This window comes from Siniperca chuatsi, linkage group LG7 (assembly GCF_020085105.1).
Source record: "Siniperca chuatsi isolate FFG_IHB_CAS linkage group LG7, ASM2008510v1, whole genome shotgun sequence".
Classification (NCBI taxonomy): domain Eukaryota; kingdom Metazoa; phylum Chordata; class Actinopteri; order Centrarchiformes; family Sinipercidae; genus Siniperca; species Siniperca chuatsi.
In genome coordinates this window covers 8,749,901-8,773,463 of record NC_058048.1, presented here as the reverse complement: position 1 = coordinate 8,773,463, position 23,563 = coordinate 8,749,901, and the positions used below count along the sequence as shown (strand labels likewise).

General features: G+C 39.7%; 2 protein-coding genes across 2 annotated transcripts in view; one reads left to right on the top strand and one right to left on the bottom strand.

The window, feature by feature from the left end:
* Positions 1-959: 959 nt before the first annotated feature.
* Positions 960-19,100, bottom strand: LOC122879080 (microfibril-associated glycoprotein 4-like). The gene is made up of 6 exons (XM_044202783.1): positions 19,020-19,100; positions 5,305-5,422; positions 2,848-2,939; positions 1,896-1,938; positions 1,612-1,827; positions 960-1,213 (listed from the first exon to the last, which is right to left on the bottom strand). The coding sequence occupies exons 1-6, from the start codon at positions 19,098-19,100 to the stop codon at positions 960-962; spliced, it is 804 nt and encodes a 267-aa protein (XP_044058718.1).
* Positions 18,835-23,563, top strand: part of LOC122878537 (limbic system associated membrane protein) — a 455,066-nt gene continuing 450,337 nt past the window's right edge. Inside the window, exon 1 of the mRNA XM_044201386.1 lies at positions 18,835-19,162. Within this exon, the coding sequence (XP_044057321.1) occupies positions 19,099-19,162 (64 nt within the window). The 5' untranslated portion in view covers positions 18,835-19,098. The remainder of the gene's footprint in view (positions 19,163-23,563) is intronic.

Genomic DNA, 23,563 nt, shown 5'->3' with positions numbered 1-23,563 from the left:
ATGACACCTGAGTGTTGGAACTGATTTCAGGTCCATCTTCCATCATAAGAAACTCACAGGAGACAAAGTGAAGACATCACATCAGTTTTCTGCTCAGCTTCTCATTTATTGTCACTGTGCATCAGATAAAGATTCAAACCTCCACCAATCGTTATGTTGAAACTAGTTAGTTTGACTATAAAGCTGAGTGTGTGTTTAGTTGCAGCCAGCAGACTGGAGGCAACATCTTAACCAGCAGAGAATCATTTCTCTGCACCGATAGCTGACTGAAGACTTTACAGCCAGCAGCTGCTCACACACACAATCAAACTCTGACTTTTATTTTAGATGGACATATTTACTTCAGCTGCTGATGTCCGTCTACCTTCACTTTTTTGTCAACTGGCTGTAACTGAACTACAAAACTGCAAAGATTTCCTGATACTTTTCCTCTTTAAAATTGTGTTGGCAAGTAATGCAGCGATTTACACACTATCAGACTCTAAATATGTGTTTCCATTTAAAGATTATGGGCCCTACTTTCCTGCTGGCACAAACCTGAAGTCAGCTGGTGGCGTTTTGTGTTTGGTTATTTCTCTGCTCTAGACAAACCTGCGCGCACAGGCAGGTGGTGCAGCTGAGGCTGACCAGGTGGTGCAATTAATATTTCATTTGTCTGCTGCTTTTAAAGATGAGAGGAGCTCATGTGATTGGTCGTTACTGAAGCTCCGCCTGACTCCACCTGCTGATTCCTCTGACTAATCTGTTCAGCGTTTCTTCCACGCTGCAGCGAGAGGCGACTGCTTTGAGCCACAGATGGTAACAAAAATTACAAACATTAGTTGGTTTTCTTGTGCTGGCGGATTGTGCTTGTGCCCAGTTTCAGGAAAATACAGCCCACAGTGAGATTACATGCTTAATGAGAGAAAGAGAAAGAAATCACAAGAGATCAGCAGATATTGTATGTTGGTCCTGGAGATTTACTGCACTCGACGGATCTTCATGCTGATGGTCTTCAGGGAGTAATCATTACCTTTCCAAAAAAAACACTCCACTCCAACAGCAAAGAGAGTCTTGTCAGCCCCCCAATGATAAACCCCGTTGGGGTTTGCATGGTGACAAGCATTGTACCAGAACGCCCCCAGGTATAATCTGGCACAGTTGCCAGACCAGGAGTCCTGGTCTTTGTCGAAAGTGGAGAACTTCTGTCCGTCGTGAGAACGCAAGGAGTCTCCTACAGAAACACACACAGAACCACAGTTAATTTGCATGAACTATAAACATCAGCTCAACCTTAAACAGCAGCAGTCTTCTGTCAGACAGACAGGTGATCCCCGTTACAGTCCAGACACCTGAAGTCTCCAGCTGCTCCATCACTGTTTTACCTCACTGACACATAACTCATCCACAGACACCAGAGGTCGTCGTCATTTAAACCGTCCACACAAAGACTGCCTTGGCAGCATCGTGCACCGAGACCATGGGTGTGTACATAGTGTGTATTCCTGAGTAATTAATCTTATCTGAGCAAACAGGTGAACACTCTAGTGGCAATGATGTCTCACTGAACTCAACTGCCATTTCAGTAAGTAAATAAATAATTGAACAGTTGAAACACAGACTCTTACTCACCCGCCCCCCCATTGATGAATCCAAATACATTCAGCAGATATCCTTCATGTTCTGAATCAACTGCGAATGAATAGTACCGAGCAAACACTTTTTTCCCCTCAAAGTCCTCCATGTCGACCAGCAGCTCATATTTTTGGTTGCGTGTCAGGTAGTGGATGTTGTCAAGATCTGAGCCTACACACACACACGCACGCGCTATATATACACATGTACAAACTGGGTTATTGTTTATTGTGAAAGTCCAACAGGAAGTGTTCATATAGAAAATCACTTCAGTTAAATACTCACCGTCCACTGTGCTCCTTCTGACTCCATGTCGCAGTACACCTACACACAAACACATTCATCAGTAAATGACTATTGTACATCAGGTTAATACTTATGAGCCTGTGCATTATTTAATGTATTATTTTATTAGATTTTATGTAGATATTTTATGCAACTCTCAGAGGCCTTAGCTAGAATCACCCAGAGCCAACTCCTGCGAAAGTACAAGGTGTGTTAAGATCAGATAATCATTTATTGATCCCCCAGAGGGGAAATTCGGCTGCTACAGCAGCACAGAGACAGATATAAGTACAGATAAATATGGAAACTTCAAATAAAACAGATACATTCTAAGTTTATAAAATAAAAACTAAGAACAGAATAAAATAGAAGCTATACAAGAGCAATTAAACTCAAAACTCAAACTTACAGGCTAAAACTAAATTCATACATTCACTACCTCTCCTGCTGGTGCGACTGCCTGCACATGTACCAGGCTGGTGTTCCCATCAGAGATTTCACTGTGAGAAGTGCAGTGAGATCACTTCTGGTACGAATATAAATAAAACTGAACTGTCATGGTGACGTCTAATCTCCTTTATCATGTGATGTCAGGATCAGACGACATGATATCAACCCGATATTGGTCCGAGCCGACACACAAGGGGCGTCATGGATGAAATGAACATCGAGCAGGACAGATTTATCCCCTGTGTGACGTGTGAATGTTTGGTGACATTGACCAATAGGAGCACAGAGTGCGGACTGATGTTGGTGCTGTCAGGGGGAACAGTCAGTCCCTGACGCCTCCTCTCTCAGAGAGGCTGTGATTGGTTGGGGTTCAAAGGTAGTCACGGCAAGAATTTGTGACTCTGCAGTGTGATCACCTAATCTGACTCAGGAAGAAATACCTTGTAGTCTGATTCCAGCACAAATGGGAACCTGCGTCCCAGAGAGGGTGAAGTGTACCTGGACAGCAGACCTTTCTCCAGCGGGGTAGATGGTGTACACTCCACTGGGTAGGCTCTTGTCTTGGTGACGGATATCACTCCAGTCTAGATCTAGCAAGGTTAAAAGAGAGCCACCTTCGTGACACTGAAATCTCTGGCTTTAGGCTCAACGTACCTCGCTAACCTATTAATCTCGCTTCGTTGTCCATTTCCATTTATCCATTTATCACTTTCATATTTCCTCTTTATATCATTACTTTAGGGTGTTATATTTTAACTCTCTTGTTATTACATATATTAATTGTGCCTGTTTTAGTATCATCATTTTAGTATTGCATGCACTTCCATAAATTTTGCACTTGTATCTGTTTTATATTCAAGAGTTTGTTCTTTTATTGGTATTCTATCTGCTTTATATGAGATCATCTCATATATTTGCATTTTATTTGCTTATATCCAATATGTGGTTATTTCCTCTACTTAAATTTCACCTGCCTTATATTATTTCCTTTATCCACATTTTCCTTATTCATACATGAACTGATTTCTTTTAATTTGCACTTCCATCTGTTTATGTACAGGCTCAGTGCTGCTTGACACATATATTCCTAATTTTTTGTTTGCTTAAGCTTGAAAAGTGCTATATAATAATAATAATAATAATAATAATAATAATAATAATAATAATAATAATAATAATAATAATAATAATAATAATAATAATCGGTGGAGTGACTACATCCCAAACAAAAAAACAAGATAACACAACTAAATTGCTACAATGAATGACACAACAGCAGTAACACACAAGTGACCACACCAAAACGTGGACTGCAACATACAGTGATCACACTGGAGTCAGCGACCACAAACAAATGTTTCCAACTTACACCTCAGCAGCAAAGAAGTGACCCAAAACATATGGAGTTACTGCACACACAAGTATTTATCACAGCTACACAAGACAACGTGACCAAACAAAAGTATTGTCATCTCACGGAAAGTTTAAAGCCAAGTTGCTGGGAATCAAGCTGGAGAGGCAAGAAATGAGTCACTCTGTCTGAAGAGGAGCAGGGACTACTTCAGGGGTTTTAATGAAAGTTATATAGTATAGTTATCATAGTGCATATCAATAAAAATATTGAAACTGACATACAGCCGTAACACCTCCTTTACATAAATATTTGATGGTCTGTCTGCCTCTAAATTAAAGCGTATCATCAGTGGCGACTTTCTGCAGAGAGAGTTGTGGTTTCCTCTGCCGGCTGAATTTACTGTTATTTACTGCGAGATGAGATGCTTAGTGCTCAGTGCCTTTGGGGGGCAGTTAAATTAAGTTAAAAAGAAAATAACAGTACCAGAGCTGTAACGTCGCTGTTATCACAGTGTTTGGGCTCCTCTGAACAAACATCAGTCAGTGGAGAGTTTTCTTCTGTTGCAGCACAGCTTTATACTTTATTCTGATTAGAAACACATATTTTACATCTTCCACAGCATTTTTTCAATCATTTCTGTCACACATTAACAGGAGTACAGCTCATACATTTCATGAAATAAAGTTGTGCTGTGTATTAGGCGGACGTGTTTTCTGAAAAATTAAACCCTTTAAAAATACCCCAAGTGCAAATTAAGTAGATTTTAAATCTATTCACAATCAGTTTAAGGTGTTTGTGATTTTGGTTGAAATTAGAAATTGACATTTGTCAGTGTAATAGTTTTATGGATTTTTTTATTCAGTACTGAGGCAAATTCATGGAATTTGGGTATTAAATTTGTACTTTATAAGAACATTAATCGTTCAATTATTGTTAAACATGTGCAACCTAAGGGATAAATCAATGTATTCTGACATATTAAGGGATTTTCTTAATGGATTAAAGGGCAAATAAACGTACAAAAATAACATTACAGGTGAACATTACCACGGTATAAATTAAAAGGCTTTCATGTCATTTGGTCAATTTAAAGGAGTTTTTAACCCTTAAAAAGACCCTAAAAACTGTGCAGATAATCCATTAATCATCCAACTAACATTGTACTTTAACTGGCCGTATTTAGCATTTAAAGCAGCAGATAATATCATAGTACATTACAATGTAGTTTTCAGCAGATATATCAATGTACTTTTATAACTAACTCATCGGTGTATAAACAGTTTAACACAGTTGTAATTATTTACATTAATAAATATTTCACATTTTATATGAAGAATTAAATATATGTATGTATTATATTTATTGTGTAATTTACATTGATTTATTCTGTTATTAATGAAGTGTATTTGATAATAAATAGAACCAGTTAGGGATGTTTCATAAGAGGAAAAATTTGAAATCTTATCTTCTTAAAACTACATTGTAATGTGTTTATAAATGCTATTATATTATATGCTGCTTAAAAAGGCAAAGTAAAGTGTCTGAAATGATAGTGTGATACATGTGCAGCCACAGACTCAGCAGCATGAAGGGGCACTGACGGCTGAGGATGAGGAGGAGGACATCTGAGATGAAGGAGGAGAGTCTGGTTAGTCGGTCTCCGTGAGGCTGTGAACTCCGTGAACTCCTGTCCTCGTTCATGGATCCATTTATTGGACACTGCAGACAGAGAAGATGAACAGATGATGAGTTCAAGGGTCAGACTAAAAGGCAGGAATATTTTGACAGATTCTTTTCATCAGATTTATTAAACCGTGTGTTCGTCTGATTCTGTTTTATAAATATCAATCATCGTTTCATCACTGTTTGCATATCAATACTTGTACCTGCTTCACCTCTCACCTGTCAATATTCAGTTTTCCATCCAAATGCAGCACAAATTTTAACTGAATTTCTATTTTCATGCTTGTCTCCATCCACTGCTGCTGTGTGAACATGAGCTCATTGGCTGATGGAGGTAAACAGCTGGTGGAGCTAATTCTCCAGCCGCTGCCATTAAAGCATCGCAGAAGAAGAGGACACAGCGAGATGACGTCATTAAAAGAGCTCCAGTCAAAGCTCAGACGATGGAAAACCATGCGGGAAACTTGATGGAAACATGACATTTCTGTTAGTTTCATGTGTTAATGTGAGGAAGGTTACAGCCTCCTCATCGCTCCAAACACATCTGATGTGTACGTCAGCATTTATTCACTCAGTCCGTTTCTGCTGCACTTTGTCACATTTAGCTTTTATTGATAAACCAACTTTTCCACCTCAGCTTAAAAACCTTTTTTGCAGTATTTCGAGATGTTTTGTATTTTTGTTGTTTCCTCTCAGGTTATTTTTTATGTGCAAATTGAAAATGTGCATAAAAACAGGCGGCTGGAAAAGCACCTAAACAGACAACAGCACAGAAGAACGAAGAGCAGTTGGACCCATTGAGTCGCTTCAGTGAGGTTCTCCAACAGAACAACTGTGGTTGTTTCTAGAACCGTATCATTAACTCATGTAAACCATCATCAGCTGCGATGTCTCAGTCATCATCACTAAACGTCAGAAGGAAGGAAGGATTAACAGCGATGGAAGAAGCACTCAGATCTTTTACTTCAGTCAAAGTACTAACACCACAGCGTAGAAATAATCTTGTTGCAAATAAAAGTCCTGCATTCAAAATACTTAAAGTACTTAAAGTACCAAAAGTAAAAGTACTCATCATGCAGAATAACATATATTACTGGATTATAATTATTGATGCATTCATGTGTTCATCACTTTAATGTTGCAGCTGGTGAAGGTGGAGCTCATTGTAATGACTTTATGTACTGATAGAGGGTTGGGCGATGTGACGGCAGCTTACATAACGTGTGACGGTAGAAATGGGTCCACCGATAGAGAGCTTCCACTGCGGGAGCTATCGCTTATAGAAAAGTTAGTTCTGACTGAGTAATTTGGCTGATGTACAGTACAACAGCACTGGGACTTTTAACTATACATGTATCACTCCACTTTGCACCTCAGAGATGGAAATATTTGCAAAAATAACATTTGATTCAAATTCTGAATGGTCGTCAGAAGAGGACGAAGGGAAGGAAAGAAGCCTGGATACTTCAGCACAAACATGCAGGTGTGTGCGCGTATGACCTCGACCTCGACAAATTAGAGAAGAGCAACATTGTAAGGCGAACAACATGGGCTTTGAACTGCTTTCAGACCTGTATAAGTCTAAACAGCATAACCATCGACATCCAGCCCGTTAAGAAGGCCGAGCTGAATATAATATTGAGGCAGTTTAACCCTCTGCCCGGCAGCATCACATATCTGAGCAAAATTTCCCGAGAGCCACCGCTATACAGACACTGTCTGATGCGGGACTCGAGGCGAGGCAGATCCTGGCAGTGAGCGGGTACAGGTGAGAGGCTTTATAGAAACATACAGAGACCTCGATGTGAATTGTGATTTATAGCCTATTGAGTCGCAGAACATAAAAAATATAAACAAAACACCCTTAGACACCCTTTGACAGTGACTTATGGTTACCCATAGTTGTTTTGTGGTGGTTTCCTTTGTGACCTGAAGTTTTTGTATCTGCATGTGCTGTGCCAAGAATCTTCTCTGCTAACAGGTTTGTGCTGTATTAAACTCATTTATCAGTACACATCAGTTCTACACATCAGGTACAGTTATTTTAAACAATTTCTTAATTGACTTTACAGAACAATTACTGTATCGTGATATATACCGTTACCGTGATACATAATTAGATACCATGATTGAAGATTTTGGCCATATCGCCCACCCCTATACTGATGGGTAGTTATGATCTATAATAATACATCATCATTCATTAGTTGATTTAAACCTACAGCTGTCAGATAAATGTAGTGGAGTAGAGGTATAAAGTAGCGGAAATTGGAAATACTCAGGTAAAGTACAAGTACCTCAAAACTGTACTTAAGTACTAAGTTACTTTCCACCACTGATGATCAACGATGAATTAATAGAGCTCGTATTGAAACAAAGTGCTTCACAGTTCAGAATCAAATGAAATAACTGCTCCAATGTGAATAAAGAGATACTTAATAACTCATAAATAATTTAAAGTTCATGAATGCGACTTTGATTTGACATTTTACAGAACGCTGTGTCAAGTGAAAGAACTTGAGTCACCGCCCCGCAGCTGTTTGCCTCCGCCAACCAGTCAAGTTGCAGTTTCCATCCACATCAGTCCAGACTCATATATGTAGTGAAGACTTGGAAGGATTTAAATTAAAAAAGGTATAAAGTGTCTTTTTTGGCTAAATGGAAGTTATCACTATAATCAGTTCAACAGTGTAGATTCACTGGAATCAGACATATGTATCATTCTGGATTATCATAGATGTATTGGCTGAACAGGGACACGTACTTGATTACTAAATGTCAATGGTAAATGGACTGTATACTCGTATAGCACCTTTCTAGTCTTTCCAACTACTCAAAGCGCTTTACACTACATATCACATGAACACACTGATGGCAGATGAAACAAACTAATCAGTCACACACACTCACACCGAGGGAACAGCTCTCAGGAGCAATTTGGGGTTCAGTGTCTTGCCCAAGGACACTTTGGCATGTGGGCTTGGGGAAGCCGGGATCGAACTGCCGACCTGCCAATTGGTGGATGACCCGGTCTACCACCAGAACAGCAAGCCCGCCGCCTTTCCGCTTACCGCTTCCGGTGTGATTCCTGTCGGTTACCAGTTAGTTCCTGAGTCCTGGTTCAGGACTAAAGGTGACCGGGCTTTTGCTCTGGATCTCCCTGCTGCTGAATCAGTGACTTCTTTTAAATCACTGCTCTAAACTTAGTTTAGTGGGAATGGATAAAAAGTAGCTCTAAACTTTATGTTTTTTAGATCTTGGAAATATATACAGTACAACATTCAGTAAAAAATTACTTTGTTGTTTCCTTAAGAAACTAATAAGATAAAACATACAGTAGATATATTGCAATTTGTATTAAATTTACTGTGTAATGTAATGAGGAAAGAACCAAAAAGCAACAGTAACAGGAGAGGACTTAAAAGGAAATAGATTTAAAAGCTCTGACATTTAATTCTCTGCTGGAGTTACTTTCGGTTAGCTGACTTCTCAAGGGCATCTAATGGGCAGGACAAGAACATTGGTAAAGGAACAAATTTGCTTTAAATGTTGAAGTAAAATACTGAAACAACATGGTCATGGCAGAAAGGTTCATCGTTTATTTTTGATCATCAACTAACTGAAACTTAAAAACTCAAAGATACTGGCCTCAGTATTATTCTATGTGAAGTCTGACATTATCATCCTATCCTACGCCTAGAAATTCAGTCTATCCATTGAAAGTCTGAGATTTTATGTACTCGTAGACTGTAATACTCCTCCCCATGCAGTTTCAAAATGGCTTACTTTATTCTCCCCTATAGCTTTTTTTCTTTCCATATTTAAATAACAATAGATTTCCTTTTTCCATTGTTGCAGTATCAGAGGGTACAGAGATTTCCAATGCTTAAGTACAAGTTTCTCATATACAGTTGATATGAAAATAAAATTGATTGAAAAAAGAATAATACAACTTCCCAGATACATCACTGTATTGTGTAATATCATGAAATATACAAAATAAGTTTCACAACCAGTGTTCAACTTCAAACCAAGTCTTCTGGATTTTATGACATTCCCAGATGGATGAATGAATCGGTAATTCCATTTAAATAATTCCCTGATATACTACTGGCATATTTGTGAACTTGATCTCTGGTAAAATAAATGATATACATTATTTAACATTGAATTAGTTTGTAAGCTAGTACATTTTTATTTACTGTCATTTATCTTTTGTTAAATTCCAACAAATTGTCCATCTCAGAGTAATACCAGTTTTCCTCAAATTTCTATTCCAGTGGTGTATTATTAAAAATGTGTATTAGACTTCTGACTTGCATATACTTTCTTCGATGGTCAGACCAAATTTGTTTTTCAGATCTGTCCATGAATATGTTTCCTATCATCAAGTCATTAACTGTTTCAATCCCTCTGTCCCTTTATGAGACTTGCCATTTTTTACCACTTTAAAATAATTTAAAAATCATGAATGTGGTGACCATTCACCAACTTTGTCTTTGACTCCTACTCAGTTCAATGTATGGACTTTTGTAACTCTGTATGTGGGAGCTACAATATATTCTGTCTCACATCCAGTTACAAGAAACTCTTCAAGCTGATCTACAGTTTCTCTGATGTTTGCCTAGAGACCATCAGTGAGAAACAGCCTGCCATCCCCCTGAAACACCAGAATGTACTGTGTATGGGGAAAGGGAAGCAAATGTGTTTGCAGTGAGTGGGATGAGACACAAAATAGGCATACACAAACAGCTCTTTATATGCCCATACACACACAGAAATTCAAACACACTAATTCTCAGGATGTGCTGCACTTTGCTTCTACTTCATTCAGCTTGAGGCACCATATCAAAAATTGACAGCACTAAGGATGGAGGCATTGTGTGTGTGTGTGTGTGTGTGTGTGTGTGTGTGTGTGTGTGTGTGTGTGTGTGTGTGTGTGTGTGTGTGTGTGAAAGTGAAAACTGAAGTCTCATTTAACACAAAATATCAGCTCCACTCTGGTCGTGAAAGGAGCCGGTATTTCCAGAGTTTATCTGTATCATTTCATGAATCTGGAGCTGGAGAACAGACAGAACTTCCAGTTCAGAAAATGAACTTTTCTTGAACTTCTGGAAGCTAAAATGCATGCATATAACTTCCAAGGGGGAAAAAAAGGTACTGCAGCACACTGATAGATTTGAAATGTTTGCCTTATGTCTATGTCTATTTTGTCTCTGATGAAGACACAGTCGTGTTGAAACGTTTGTCTGTTACAATGAAAGGCTGCAAATCCATCAGTGTGCTCCAGTCACTTTTGTTCCCTTGGAAGTTTGCTGTCTTCGAACTAAGAAGCACCTGATTCAGCTGCATACTGCTGGAAGGTGCGCAGAGAACCATATTTCATATGCATATAACTGTTCTCATCAAATGGTAAGGTGAGAGATTAGATGAGACATGAAATGGCATGACTCTCTCAAGAAAATTGTTCTGTAATCCTGGCCAAGTGATTACTTTCAAACCTTTGGTGTGACATTGCTGTTTTGTAGCCAATGAAAAACACACCAAGAAGATGAGATACAGTGTGAGTGTTCTTTAATATAATGAACCAAGATTAAATTTGTGGTTCAGCTTTTACCTATTTTACCAAATAGATTATTTAGGTTATTGGGTTAAACTTGGGCTTGTTTAAAACACCCTGTTAGTAATGACAAATATCTCAATTTTGACCTTCTGGCATCAGTGGGCATCCACAGGATTAAGAAAAATACACTGTCAAACCTCAAACTGCGCTCTACATAAACAACGTACGAGTTATTAGGGTGATATTTTTCACTTTTTACATCTCTTTGGAGTGAGTGAGAAAACATCCCCTCTCGGTACAGTAAAGAAATACATTTGGGGAGACAACTGAAGTGAGGTGCGGGATCATTACTGCCTCCATCTTATCCCATTTATCTATAAATGTTGAAGTGGTGCAACCTCAGTCTTTTCTTTCACTACATGTTACCTCCCTGCAAAGGCCGCCTATTACACTGAGAGGAAAGAGAAAAGGATGATTTTATTGCAGGGAAGAGAGGATAATACAATCAAATCAAATTTAAGCCTTGTGTCAAGGCCTTGCCACCTGTCACGTAATCAGTTTCCTCGCTGCTGGCAAGGACTGATCAGCTTCTCGCTCTGTGTCTATTCCCAGTCTATTTCTACCTTTTCCTGTCTATGTTTGTCTCCTCTTTCAACCTCCCTTTGTCACCTTGTCTTTTACTAATTTGTCCAGAGAAATAAGGAAAGTAACAGGAGTGGTGGACATCAGATAATATCAAGCTTTACACAAGTGGAAGTAAGATAAGACAGCTGTTTGCTGTTGGATATAGTGCTTTGTCAGTCTAGTACATGGAATAGAGGGGGAGGTGAATAAGGAATACAAGACTGATCGACAGATTATGGAATAATTGTATAACTGAAAGTCTGACTGACGCAACAATAATATTCAATATTCCATTTTTTATTTTTCTGGTACTTTGCCTTTTTTTTGATTGTCAACAAGAGGGTGACAGGAACAACATGTTTGCGTCCAATGAGCATTTATTCCAAAGCAAAATGATCAGCAGAGGTAATATACAGGAAGCTGAATATTTTGAACAGGAGTCTTGTGTAGCCTTTTGACCAAAGTCTTTTTTCTCTCCAATTTTCTCTGCCAGTTTCTTCTTAAAGCTGGTACAATTGATATTCTTGTATATTCTTACAATGTATCAAATGACAGTTTGAAAACAATGTGACAATGTGAAAGGTGTCGCTCGTAGTGATGAACCTACAGAGAACTAACACCTGAGTCTGAGCTTTATAAAGAGTTTCAGCTTATTGTTTAGCTGCCTGGCCTGCAACTTCACAGTTTGGTTCATTCTCATACCATTTCCGGTCGCAGCAGGCAGCTGTTTTCAGTGAAAAAGCTCTAAAAACCCACAGTACACTACCCACCACTCTCAACTCTCTCACTCACACTGTTTCATTCATTGCCATTGTCTTTCATTGCTTTGGACCAAAGTCAGCAAATGCACTTTTGTGTGAGCCATCAGTTCATTCTTGAGGCTGGTGATCAGCTATTTGTCTTTCCTGTTCACTTCTTTTAGCTGCCTCATCTGCTCCGACACCTTTCTTGTATTTCTTTCAGCTCAGTAGCTATTCTCTCCTCTCACTACAGCTCCATTAGCTGTCCCAATGTGCCTTGATTTCTCTCCAGCTGTTCTCATCTGGCAAGAAGGCAGCTCTGATTTTTTCAATCACCTCCTTCCAGGCAGCTCAAATCTTGTCGTTTTGGTCCTTCCTGAAAGCTCAAACCCTCTCGGTCTTCATCTGAATACAGAAACTCTGCAAAGGGGAGTTTGCTTCTTTTCCCCTTACCTCTCGTTAATCTTCTCTTCATTGTTCTTACACTTATTGTCAACCTGTTCTTGTTTGGATTCAGTATTCAGTTGTCCTTAAAACTTGAACAAAATTCCTCACTTTGATAATAAATTTCCCAAAAATGTACTTCAAACTACAATAAATAACAGAGAAGTTGCTAATATATATATATATATATATATATAGTTCTCCTTCTCAAGTTTTCTTCCTTAGTTAATGTTGGAAGATTCATAATAGCTCCCACTGAATCTTTCCGCATGATTCCTTGAAGTGAATCTGAGATGCTTTATAAATATAGTCCAGGGCAGTTAAGAGAACTACATATGCAAAAAACAACTGGGCAGGGAACAACAGACTTGACAGCATGAACAACTCCAGCATCTCAGACAAAAAACTCTCCATGTACTGAGAGCATTGATAAACAAATACAGAACAGCTGTGCTGGCAGGTGGCAGGTGACACAGTCAATCACATAATGAGTAGTTAGGTGAGAAGCTCTATGGAACCAGCGAGCCTGATGAATAAACACTGAACACACAGAGACAAGGAAAACAGAGAGCCAGAGGCAGAAGTGAAGTGAGAAGGCAGATGGCACAGGCATCGCCATGACATTAATGCAGTGATTACACATCCCGAGGGAGGTTTTGGTTGCTTGAGTGAGAGGGTCGGTAACAGTTCTACCTCGGCTTTCCTTCCTTTTGACACTGTGAGGCAATCTTTTGAAGAGTAGTTGACAGCCAATCACCTGCCCAGCAGACTGGGCAATAAATTGGCTGTTGTCCTTGAAAAAAAAAGAAGGAAGTGGTCGAAGCCAGACTGTAATAAATATGCAAGAAGGGCTTTGGTTATTAACCAGCAGAATTTGGCTAGAAGTTGACATGATGCAGGTCATCTGCTCCACCTGTTGTTGGACTAACCAGAAGAATACTTTCATCTCATCACTCACAAATAAAAGGAGAGGAGTGGAGACCAAACTTTCTACATTTATGCAGTCCTCTGGAATTTCCAGAACTTCAGACTTTATGTTCTAAACTTTAGTTATTGTTTATTGATTTTTTTTTTTTTTGCCACTTGGAGGCACAACACTGATGTGTGATCACTTTTTAAGTTGATATATCAGAATCAGAATAGTGAACTTGTTAGCAAACAATTGCTTATTTACACATCCAGCAGTTATGAAACATTCTCATTCATTTTGAGTTGTGTTGTTTGGTGCTGAGCATGTAGTGTATAATGGGTTTTTAAAACTTTTTTTTGTTGTAAACAGCTGTGACCGGTCTACTGTAGCTTAATGGTGTGCATTTCATACGTGTAACAACCTTCCTGGCTGAAACAACAGGGGATGCATTTCTCAGCAGCTACAAAATCAGTTCTGCCGAATAATGTATCTAATCTAGATAATGCAATAATGCAAATTTCTCTCCTGACACTTAGGAATCAGATGTGGTTATCAGTATGTGATGCCCACTAAAGTGTTATCACATTTGTGGTAGTTTCTGTAATGTTATAATGAAGGTTTTTGAATATTTATTCAGGGGTAATTAACCTGGTTCCACCATCCATGCACTAAAATATGTAAATAGAGGTCAGGAGTAATTGTGGAGTTCGCCAGAAGGGGGTAGTGTGGCGCTTATTGTGCTCCACGGGGCTTTACGTCAGTTTTGTCCGCTTCGCGGTTTTCCTCTTTCTGCTGAGCGAGATGAAAACCGGACGCAGAGTTTGCCTTGTCTCATTTATTTCTCCTGTTTCCAGAGAGAGCATATAAGCTGTTTACGTGGTGCCAGACAGTACCTGTAACAAGTACATATTTTTGGCCATTTTGGCGCAAAAGGTGTGAATTTCATACACATAACACTCACCTGGTCTGAGAAAGGAGGCGATGCAATTCTCTGCAGGTTATAAAAAACACCTCTGCCGAATAATGCATCCACACTGTCACTTTATTGCAGGAGATTTATGAATCAGATGGTTTTATCAGCACATTTTGTTCTCTAAGTGAGCAATGCTTAGCCACGCAACATGAGTTTGGAATAACATACCTACTGAAGTGTTCAGCCGTGTTGAAGAAGTCTCTCTATGGTCTGCTTGGTTCAACTTGGGACTCTCCCTTCCTATTTTGGGGGGTAACACTATTAGATGATCTAATTCCGCAAGATATTCAGGGGGACTCTTTAAAGAGTATGAGAAAACCTGGTGTAAGGACTAAAGAAGATAGCAAAACAGGGGAGAGAAAAACCAAAAGACTTTAATTTGTGTTGCCCAAGACCCTGTAGCTCTTGTAGATCACATTTCATTGTGTTGGAGGTTTATTAAAACATACTGTGTATCAGTATGAGTGAATATATCAGTACGTATATATTCATTGCTAATAGTGAGTCTTTACAGCAGTGAGCGGAGCTCTGTGCTCTGCCGCTGCTCTGTCTCTGTCCGTGGTGCTGAACTGGAGGCTGGAGACTTTCACTCCCTGAGGCATTTCACCAGACATATTACAGTACGGGGAATGTAGTTCACACAGCAGTATACACAGTAGTTGCTCTCTATTCACTAGACAAGGACTGTGGTGCTGAATGAGCAGCGACATAAATCCATTATTGTAGTTCAGTACAGTTCAGCATCTCTGGATTTCAATGCTCTGCTTGGCTTCACAGACCTGCTTCATCATCCTGAATAAACACATCTCAATGGAGTTCACCTCAGCGGAGCATACCAAAAATGATGATTTCCTTTATTTGGACTGATACAAAATGCTTCTGCAAAACATTGGACTTTTTATCCTTTTTACCCTGGTGACAGAATGAAATAAGGTAATTTCACCTACACTAAGTAAATTTCTCAAAATGCTTTGATTTGTAAGCAAGCGTGAAATTGAATGGACTGGTAAATTCACCATGTAAACTGCGTGATAACCACTTTTCTTAATCATTAATAGGTTTGTAAAAAACAATTTCACACCAGGAAATGAATTCTATTCGGCAATTTCTTGAGGTTACCACGCGGTCACAGTGAATTTATATTTATTGTTAACAGTGGATAAAGGAGGCATGTTAAAAGCGAGAGTTAGGACCCACTCTGGGTGAAATGGTATTATAGTTTGTTACGCAAGCCCTGCTTTGAGACAAGACAGACACTTTTGCTCTATTGCTTTTTAGGTACATTTGTAAAGATAACATGCACATACACATACAGACACACACAGAAAAACTAGAGAATAGTGGTAGTGTCATGAATAATGTATGCAGTACACATGCAGTTTGTATGCTAAAGAAGATCTTTAGATATCATCCATCTGATCTGTGGTTGTTGCAGTTTTGACTCAAACATGAAACAAGACTTAACAGACCCTCACATCACTGGCTTCTGGGACTTTCACATATTTATTGATTTAATTCAATTCAAACTGCTTTGTTTCTTTTCCCCTTGAGTGCTCTACTGTCACCCTTTATTGTCACCTGCTTTATTTCCTCCTTTTTGTTATGAGCATATATTTGTCCCTTTTTGACCATCCTAACTACAGAGAGAGTAAAGCAGTATTTTGACTGTCTTTGTCATAAATGATGGCCTCTTTAGCACAGTTGCCATGCTGAGACTGGGTACAAAGAGGTTAGATGAAAATATTTTTTATGCAATTGCTGAAAAATAACATTTAATAAAGAAGACACTTGGACTCTCCCACCCTCTGTGCTGTTATTAAAGCTGGTTACATGTGCTTTCTCTCTGCATTGTGACACAGCCTTTATCTATGCTGAATAATTCATGACTCGACCTACAGTTCTTCAACATTTACAAACTGACTGATGGTAAATGTTCAGCACTACTGTACACTGTGTTCTTGGAGAAATGCTGTGCCATTCCCTCATGCTCTCTGAATTATTAAATATTTGTCACTTGGAAAATACATTTCACCACTGTGTTCTGCCATCTCCAAACCACAATGCATTCTCCAGCCAGAGTTGTGAAACACCAAAACCATCCATCTTCATGTCCTTACCTTGTAATTGAAAGTGAGGACAGTTATCCTGCAGGGAAATCTTGCATCACATCCAAACAGACTGGAAATGCAGCCCACGTGGGTCCATGTCTCTTGGCCAGACAAGTGGTCAGGAGTGCTCAGGAGCTGAAAGTCATACAATATGTAAGGGCTTCCGTGAATTTGAGCCTGAAAAAAAACTGTTTTCTGCTGCATGATCAAACCAAGATACATCGGCAGGTGTCCCTAGACTCCACAGAGACAGTGGTATTTACTAAATGGCATGGCTGTATGATTATGCACATGTCATCCCCCTGCACAGTCTATGATCTAGTCTATCCTCAGCAGTGTCCATCACTGTGTCCACAATAAGGACTCTGATCCAGATGCCTGTAGAAAAAATATTTCAGCCCCTGCTGACTACCATACTTTATGGCTCAGAAAGATAGTAACATGTTGGAAATGTCAGAGATCATAATTACACAAAAGCTCCCTTGTTGCTGGTAGAGAGTCAGTGTTTTGCTTGAGGGCCCCTCAGCAGCGTGGATAATATCTGGCAAATGAAGATCGCAGAAAATGAATTGGTTGAAGTACAGCTTTGCTGATATTCTGGAGGCTTTATGCAGAGCAGCTTTATTAGCTCTCCAAAAGCCCAAATGTGAAATCACATGTGGAAACCATATCTCATTACTGAGACTAATGTTCGATTTAGCCTTCTATTACTGTGTTACTTTTCTTTATTGCTGCTGCCTCCACATATTTAAACAACTGTCTGTCCCTCATGGTGGAATTGGCAGAAAATATGCCTCAAAATCTTGATTGATATCACGCGGGAGATGATTACACAAGTCAAGTGTTTCTACTTGGTAAACGCAAGGACAGTTCCATCTGGCTGACTAGCTTGCAGCAAAAATTAATTGGAATTTATCATTAACATTTTGGGAGCATACGCACTATGCAAACCTCTGCATTTATCAGTCTGTACTAACTTATGTCATTAAAAAAACCTTACACTGACTTATCATCAGCACGACTGCTGTATGGTCTTGACGGATTGTACCCTAACATTTTCAGCCTGACATTTGACAATATGCATTATAATGTGAATGTTTGATGGCATGAAATAACATAGACAACGAGGCTCCAAAGCTTTGGGTGAATGACCACCTAGCTACAAGACAAGAAGTCTTTTGATCCAGGTCAAGTGTGTGCCAGGACCCATTATCCTGAATGCAAGGTATCAAATGAACCACACAATGCCTGTCAACCTGGTGGTGATGAGATATTTCCTGCATGGATGCTCTGACAATGGCAGAGATGCTATTTACACTTTCCAGGTTGCTGCTGACTGTAACCATGACGCCATCTGTAATGCAGTGGAGCCCACGAGATCATCAGCAAGAAGCAGAGGAGGCTGGTTTGGTGGAAAACTGGCCAGACAGCGCCCCAAACTGTCTCACACAATGGTAAACAGTGCTTAACAACAGGGGCCCACTTCAATTATTTATGGGTTACAAATCATTTGGTAGTCATAATGAAAATTTGATTATATTTTCGAAATGTTTAACTCTGCAATGCAAAATATTACCAATATATTCAGAATAAACTAAAGCAAATGCTTTAATTTACAAACAGTTTTGAAACAAGTATAAATTATGTATGCAAATGTAAATGATTAATGGTATGAATTATGCAATCCATATGGCATGTTATGTCATGATATGGACAGCATATTGTTGTCCTTATTCTAAACAAATGACCTAATAATGGAATAGCCTGGTTATCAAATGAAATAATAAGACAATGAACACATTATTTTGTTTAATTAATGGTGATATATTAGACTTACGGGGACAGAGGGAGACTGTTGTTATCAACTTTATGTAACAGATTAATAATATTAGTCAGAATAGGCTCTTTGAAAGCTATCTCCATGGCAACCTCAATTAACCTTGATTTAGTCAAGACACGTACGCTCTTCAAAACCCCACTGAGACAACAGACTGCTATAATGTGCGTAGTGGCTCATTGCGTTCAGCTAATAATGAGGGCAGCTGGAGTTCTGCCTCTGGTGCAAATTCTCCTTTTCTCTAGAAACGTTAGATGGCAGTGCAGGCCAAGCTATAACCGCACGCCAAACAGCAGCAGCTCGACAGGGTGAGTGAGATCCAGTGTTCGGTTCTCCAGCACTTGTGCGGTTCGCGTCGGCTGCTGCTGAGCTCCTGCACTTTGAGGCATTATTTCCCCGAGGATAGCTCTTTACCTTCGAGGTCAAGATATTACCCGTGGACCCCGACCCTCGTCAGGAGACCAAGTTTCGTCTGGAGAAGCGTTGAGCTGCTGGACCTGCTTAAAGGACGTCATGCGTTACTTCTGGATATACAGCGTTTGGATCCCCGGCGTTGCTTTCCTCTTCGGATTTCAAGGCAAGGATCTGCTGTTTCATTAATTTCTTTGTTTTTTTTTTGTTCTTTTTATATCAGGATTTTGATAACGATACAATTTATGTGTAGTGACGTGGTATGGCGCAGTTTGGAGTCTTTCTGGATTCTTTGGGGGCAATGTTGATTGCCTGTCAGTGCCCGAGGTGGTTCACCAGGCTCTGTTGTCTGGCTCTGTGAGAGTTCTGGCTGTTGCGCATCTCGGATATTGGGCTTTAAATGTCCAAATGTCCTGTGTGAAACAAACCGCCGGTGCTCAGCAAGGTGGACTACACTCATTTGCAAACTTTAATATATGTGATACTGGAGAAGTGGCAAGTACACACCTGCATAGACAGCTAGATGGTGAAGTCTGTTTTGTATGGATACAGTTTCCAAATGTCTCCCTCCAAGTAGCAAAGCTATGAGGAGTAACTGTGCGACCAGACAATAATCTGTTGCATTTTGTGTGAGTGCGTCATGAAGGCTACAGCAGCAGTCTCTTATCCTGTGAAGAAGAGAGCTATGGAGGAGATGGCTCTCATGTCATATAATGGTCTCTGCTGGTATTTTATAGTCATGCTGACATCTTGTTGGCCAGCCAGCTTAATGTAGTTTGTCTCTCATCAAAAAAAGAAAACTCTTGAGATGCTGATGAATACCTCACCAATGTTGGTCAAGTGCCAACCATCAGGTGGTCATGCCTTAAACTGCTGCTGATGTTTTATGTTAGTTGCAGTTTCTCTAGTAATACACTGTTGACCAACAGCACACAGTTATCTTGTCTGGTCTACCAGCATCAGACCATCTCTGTTCTGAATCTCTTCTCCTTTCATTTACATTGTCTGGCCTCTCAGATCTCTCTTCACTCCGACCATGACTGTACTAATAGAGCTGATTTGGCCCATCTCAGGGAGCCGAGAGTTGAATCAATTAGCTTCTTTTGTCTCCCACAGGAACACACTACCTAGAACAGCGTACACCCTGGCCAAGCATATTGGATTCACTTTAACACTGCTCTGATGCTGGCAGGCAGCCTGGATGGTTGAAGTGCCAGATGGGGAGGGGGAGAGAGAGGCAGGAGGAGAGAAAACTGATGAGTGAGAGAGAGAGTGGCAAATGGGAATACTTATTTACAGTAATTAGATATCAGGAATATGAATAAGGGACTAAATGACAATGAGTGAATGTATCATTGTGAGATTAATTAGTGATAAAGTAAATACATAAAGTGATACCACTATTGTTTTGCCACAGTGCAGACATTGTGAGACATTGTCGATCTCACCAGTCTCCCTTCACTGATATTTCCTCTCTTTATTCCGTTCTCTCATCTTTCCTCGCCCACACGTCTTCTTTTTATTCTGCTCATGTGGAGTTTGCTGCCTGTCCTGAATTTTAAGATACTGCTGAAATATTTCTTCTGAGAGCAGAGACTTTGGATAATATTTCTTCTGCTTTTAACTTGGTAATACTGTAAATTCTTTCACACTGTAGACATTACTGCCCACTGTCAACAAATTCACATAGATTTCCCCATCTGACGTGCTGTGCCTGATCCTGGCAACTCCAAAAAGAAAAAATACTCAAACTATAATTAACACAGGCAGCAAACTGCTGTCTGGTGATGTGTCTCATTACTGGGAGATCCATCCAAGAGGATGAGAGGATGACAGCTGAAGGTTGTGTCTGTCACTCAGAGCCTCATTCCATCTGAGATTCATCAGCTGCTTCTGCTTCCTCCTTCTAGCTGTGTTTCTCCACCTTCCACAGCTCAGCAGCTCGTCCACACACACTGTGTGTGTCTGCATGTCGGTAACACTGAGTAACACTGCAGCTACTGTGAGCTCTATGGGAAAGAGGATCTCCACCAGTTTTCTAGGAATGACCCAGTCAGGTGGAGACCTTTGACTCTGTGTTATTTGTCTGGTTGTTCCATAATTCTTAAGCTAGACCCTGACAGGCTACATGTTTGCCCACACACACACACACACACACACACACAAACCAAGCACATACAGAGAAAGTAAAGTAGCATCAGTGTGTGTCAGAGATCAGGTGTGGAGCTAAGTGCTATTTAATGACAGGTTTTAGTTTCTACATCTCGAGGTGGATAAGGACAAGTGTCCTTGTCTTCCTTCTCCTGGCTGCTGCTTTAAACAGGTGAAGTGCTGTCCAGGTTGTGCTTCAGTGAGTCTGACACCTTTTAGCTGTCAGGGATTCAGCCTCAGAGAGCTGCAGAGCCTTTGATAATATAAAGATGTTAGTGAGGAGGCTTGTTTTCCTTTCTTAGCCTTAATATAAGAAACATCTGGATGTGGTGCTTCATCACATATCACCACCTCATTCACTCTCTCCACAACACCACAACTACTTTTTTCAGAGATTATCACCTCCAATACAGAAACAAAATGAAAGTGATTTATAATATCCTAATGTGATTGGCTGTTTCTGAGCAGAACCTCATCTATTCATTAAATATCATCTCTCTCTCTCTCTGTCAGTAGATTGACACTCTGAGCTTTACTGAGGTCAGTGACTTCCATTTTCTCCTTAAAATATGCATCTGCCCAGCAACAGGAACCGAGCTGGAGCTCTTTTTATGTTACTTAACTGGAAGTATACTCTTCAAAGATCTGCTTTAATGCTTTGATCTTCATATGCACCTGTTCATCAGGGTAGCAGAGACTCTCTCTCATGATAGTTACATTTAATTAATTAGGACAAACTGCACAAAGTCATTTTCATCAGTAGCTGCTTTGCACATTACCTTCACAGTGTGAGAGAGATGAAGACAAAGATGAAGACTTTATCTTGTTCAATCTTCCTGTAATGAATCAGTCGATCCCGAAGCACTAATGGGACGATCTGACTTCTGTTTCGTAGAAAAACAAGATACACACAGTTCTTGTTTAGTTACGGTACAGCTCTCAGCCATTCCAAACAACAAGACAATCAAAAAGCAGTGTGCAGGTTTCGAAGCCCAGATGTAGTTTAGGGAAAACAGAAATGGTGCTGTGATTTTGGTAATCCGAGATGCAAATCTGCTACAGTTTATATCTGATCAAACAAAACAGATGTCTGCGGTTCCCACAGGGAGGTTTTCCTGCCGTCCACATAAAGCGGTGTTTTGTTGTGAGCTGGCAGATAACTAGCTGCTGAAAGAGCCGATCAATCAACTTGAATGATTTGCTGTCATTCAAAAGCTTTTGTTGGTAGTTATAACGTCTCAGTTACCCTCAATGTAGAGGGTTTTTGGTGATGATTTTAGCAATAAAGTAAAGAACAAATATTCTCATCTCATTCATTAACCTATCTTTAATGACCCTTCCTTTCCAGTGAGCTCTTCAAGGCTTCTGTTGAAAGACACTGATATTTTTTCATTATTTAAAAGTTATTTCAGGATTTTGTTGGGATAATGCTTAGTTCATCGGGCACATTGTGTTTGGGAAAAACCTGTTGGGGTTCCAGATCTAATTAGATTTCAGTAACGGCCTGATCTGGACCCTTTTCAGTCATTTAGCGTCTTCTGGTTGTCCACGTGGTGAATGCTGACTCCCTTGCCTTTGTATCGTCTGCCCTTGTTGAATGAGTGTATTCCTATCACAGTGATTTACTCTTTTTTTGTCATAAAAAGGCAAAAACTAGTGAAGTTATCAGATTCATATCATAATTTATCAAAGATCAAATTTCTCTGATGGCCTTGAGTACACCTACACATTGACTCCTTTATTGTTGTAAGAGACAATAATAGCTGTTGTTGTTAAGTAAGAGAAAACACTCAATGAGGTGGAATGCATGGACTTCACCTCCACAGAGACATTGAAAGGCGTCAAACACAGGAATAGCTATCAGATGAGCCAGCTGTTAGTGACTATGAGCTTGTGGTGGATTCCTGTATGTTCAGGTTCCATAGAGCCAGAGGCAGTCACAATAGAGAAATGCATCAGCAAAACAGAAAGAGCCAAAGTCACACTGGAAAGGAAAACACACACAGGGGAAAGTGAAGTCGAGAGAAAATGAAAATACAATTTTTTCCTCAAGGAAGTTGGAGAAAACACATCAGTCTGCTCTGGGAGGTCATAATAAGAGACTGTGATAGAAACAGCTTGCTCAGAAACGTACAATAAATAGACTGTACATGTGATGTCTGAGCAGAGGAATGAGGGTTTAGTCTTTCAGTGTGTTTACAGTTGGATCTCACTGAGCTCACTGACTGAAAGCAGAGATAAAGAGTGTGTGGAGGTGTACAGTATGTGATGCTACTTACCAGGGATTTCCTACATTATACTACCAGGTCAACTGTGTGCACATGTTGTGAGCATATTCTATATTTAAAGAATGTGATGTGTGTTGTCTGTAAGAACATATTGTTACATCTCATTTCAACTTCCTGCTGTGTTTCAC

Bases quoted from the DNA above. Each gene is read 5' to 3' on its own strand.
- LOC122879080 (XM_044202783.1), bottom strand. From the start codon at position 19,100: ATGACGTCCTTTAAGCAGGTCCAGCAGCTCAACGCTTCTCCAGACGAA. The intron at 2,940-5,304 runs GTCAGTGCCCCT...TAACCTTGCTAG, and splicing joins CCTCCTCCTCATCCTCAGCC to ATCTAGACTGGAGTGATATC. The intron at 1,939-2,847 runs GTACACTTCACC...GTTTGTGTGTAG, and splicing joins GAGAAAGGTCTGCTGTCCAG to GTGTACTGCGACATGGAGTC.